Source organism: Bison bison, unplaced genomic scaffold, assembly GCF_000754665.1.
Source record: "Bison bison bison isolate TAMUID 2011002044 unplaced genomic scaffold, Bison_UMD1.0 scf7180017855904, whole genome shotgun sequence".
Classification (NCBI taxonomy): domain Eukaryota; kingdom Metazoa; phylum Chordata; class Mammalia; order Artiodactyla; family Bovidae; genus Bison; species Bison bison.
The window spans coordinates 1,051-1,841 of NW_011486477.1; the positions used below are offsets into that span (position 1 = coordinate 1,051).

The following is a 791-nucleotide window of genomic DNA, read 5'->3' on the forward strand; positions in this document are numbered from 1 at the left end:
GCTCGGCTGTGTCCAACTCTTTGCGGTCCTCTGTCCGTGGGATTCTCCAGACAAGAACACTGGAGTGGACAGCCGTCTCCTTCCCCAGGGGATCTTCCCGACTCAGGGATCAAACCTGGGTCTCCTGCACTGCAGGAGCATTCTTCACCCTCTGAGCCACCAGAAAAACCCATCACACATCAGTGATTAAGTGTGAATGCTTTTGCCGGATCCACAGTGTTGCACAGCAGAGGCTAACACAGGGCTGTACTTATCCCCCAACTAGATTAAAAAAAAAATTTTTTTTAATAAAAAGAAAAATTTAGACGTGAAAATACAAATAAAAATAGACCAAGAAGTCCAATGAAAGACAGAAATGGGTGAAGAGAAAACCTAACCACATGAGTACCAGGAGCTCACCTTAACTGGAAGGACACAGACCAGTCAGAAGTGAAGGCAGCACAGACAGGACACGCCAAACAGATGCTGGTCTCGGAGGCCAACTCCAAGACTGCAAGTAGCATGGGGGGAGAGGACAGGCCGCTCTCTGCGCCTGTGAGCCCCCTTCACCCACAGAGCCAGGACCCAGGCTCCCCCACACCCTGGATGGCAGGCTGCCAGTGCTGGTTCTCAACACACATTACAGCCTGCTCGCTCCTCACCGCTGCCCGCTCTCCACACAGGAAGCAGCAGCTCAGGACGCCAAGAAATCCCGAAGCCACCCAGCCAAGGGCGGGGCGGAGGCTCCGCCCACCGCACAGCCCCCTCTATTCCAGGCGCACCCGCCAGGTCTGGCAGACAGAGAACAAGAG

The 791-nt window shown here is 54.2% G+C and overlaps 1 protein-coding gene across 1 annotated transcript in view; it reads right to left on the reverse strand.

The window, feature by feature from the left end:
• SBF1 (SET binding factor 1) overlaps positions 1-791 on the reverse strand; it is a gene marked incomplete at both ends in the record, with an annotated part of 16,890 nt that overhangs the window by 1,047 nt on the left and 15,052 nt on the right. Inside the window, 2 exon segments of the mRNA XM_010859072.1 lie at positions 400-490; positions 624-770. Of these exon segments, the coding sequence (XP_010857374.1) occupies positions 400-490; positions 624-770 (238 nt within the window).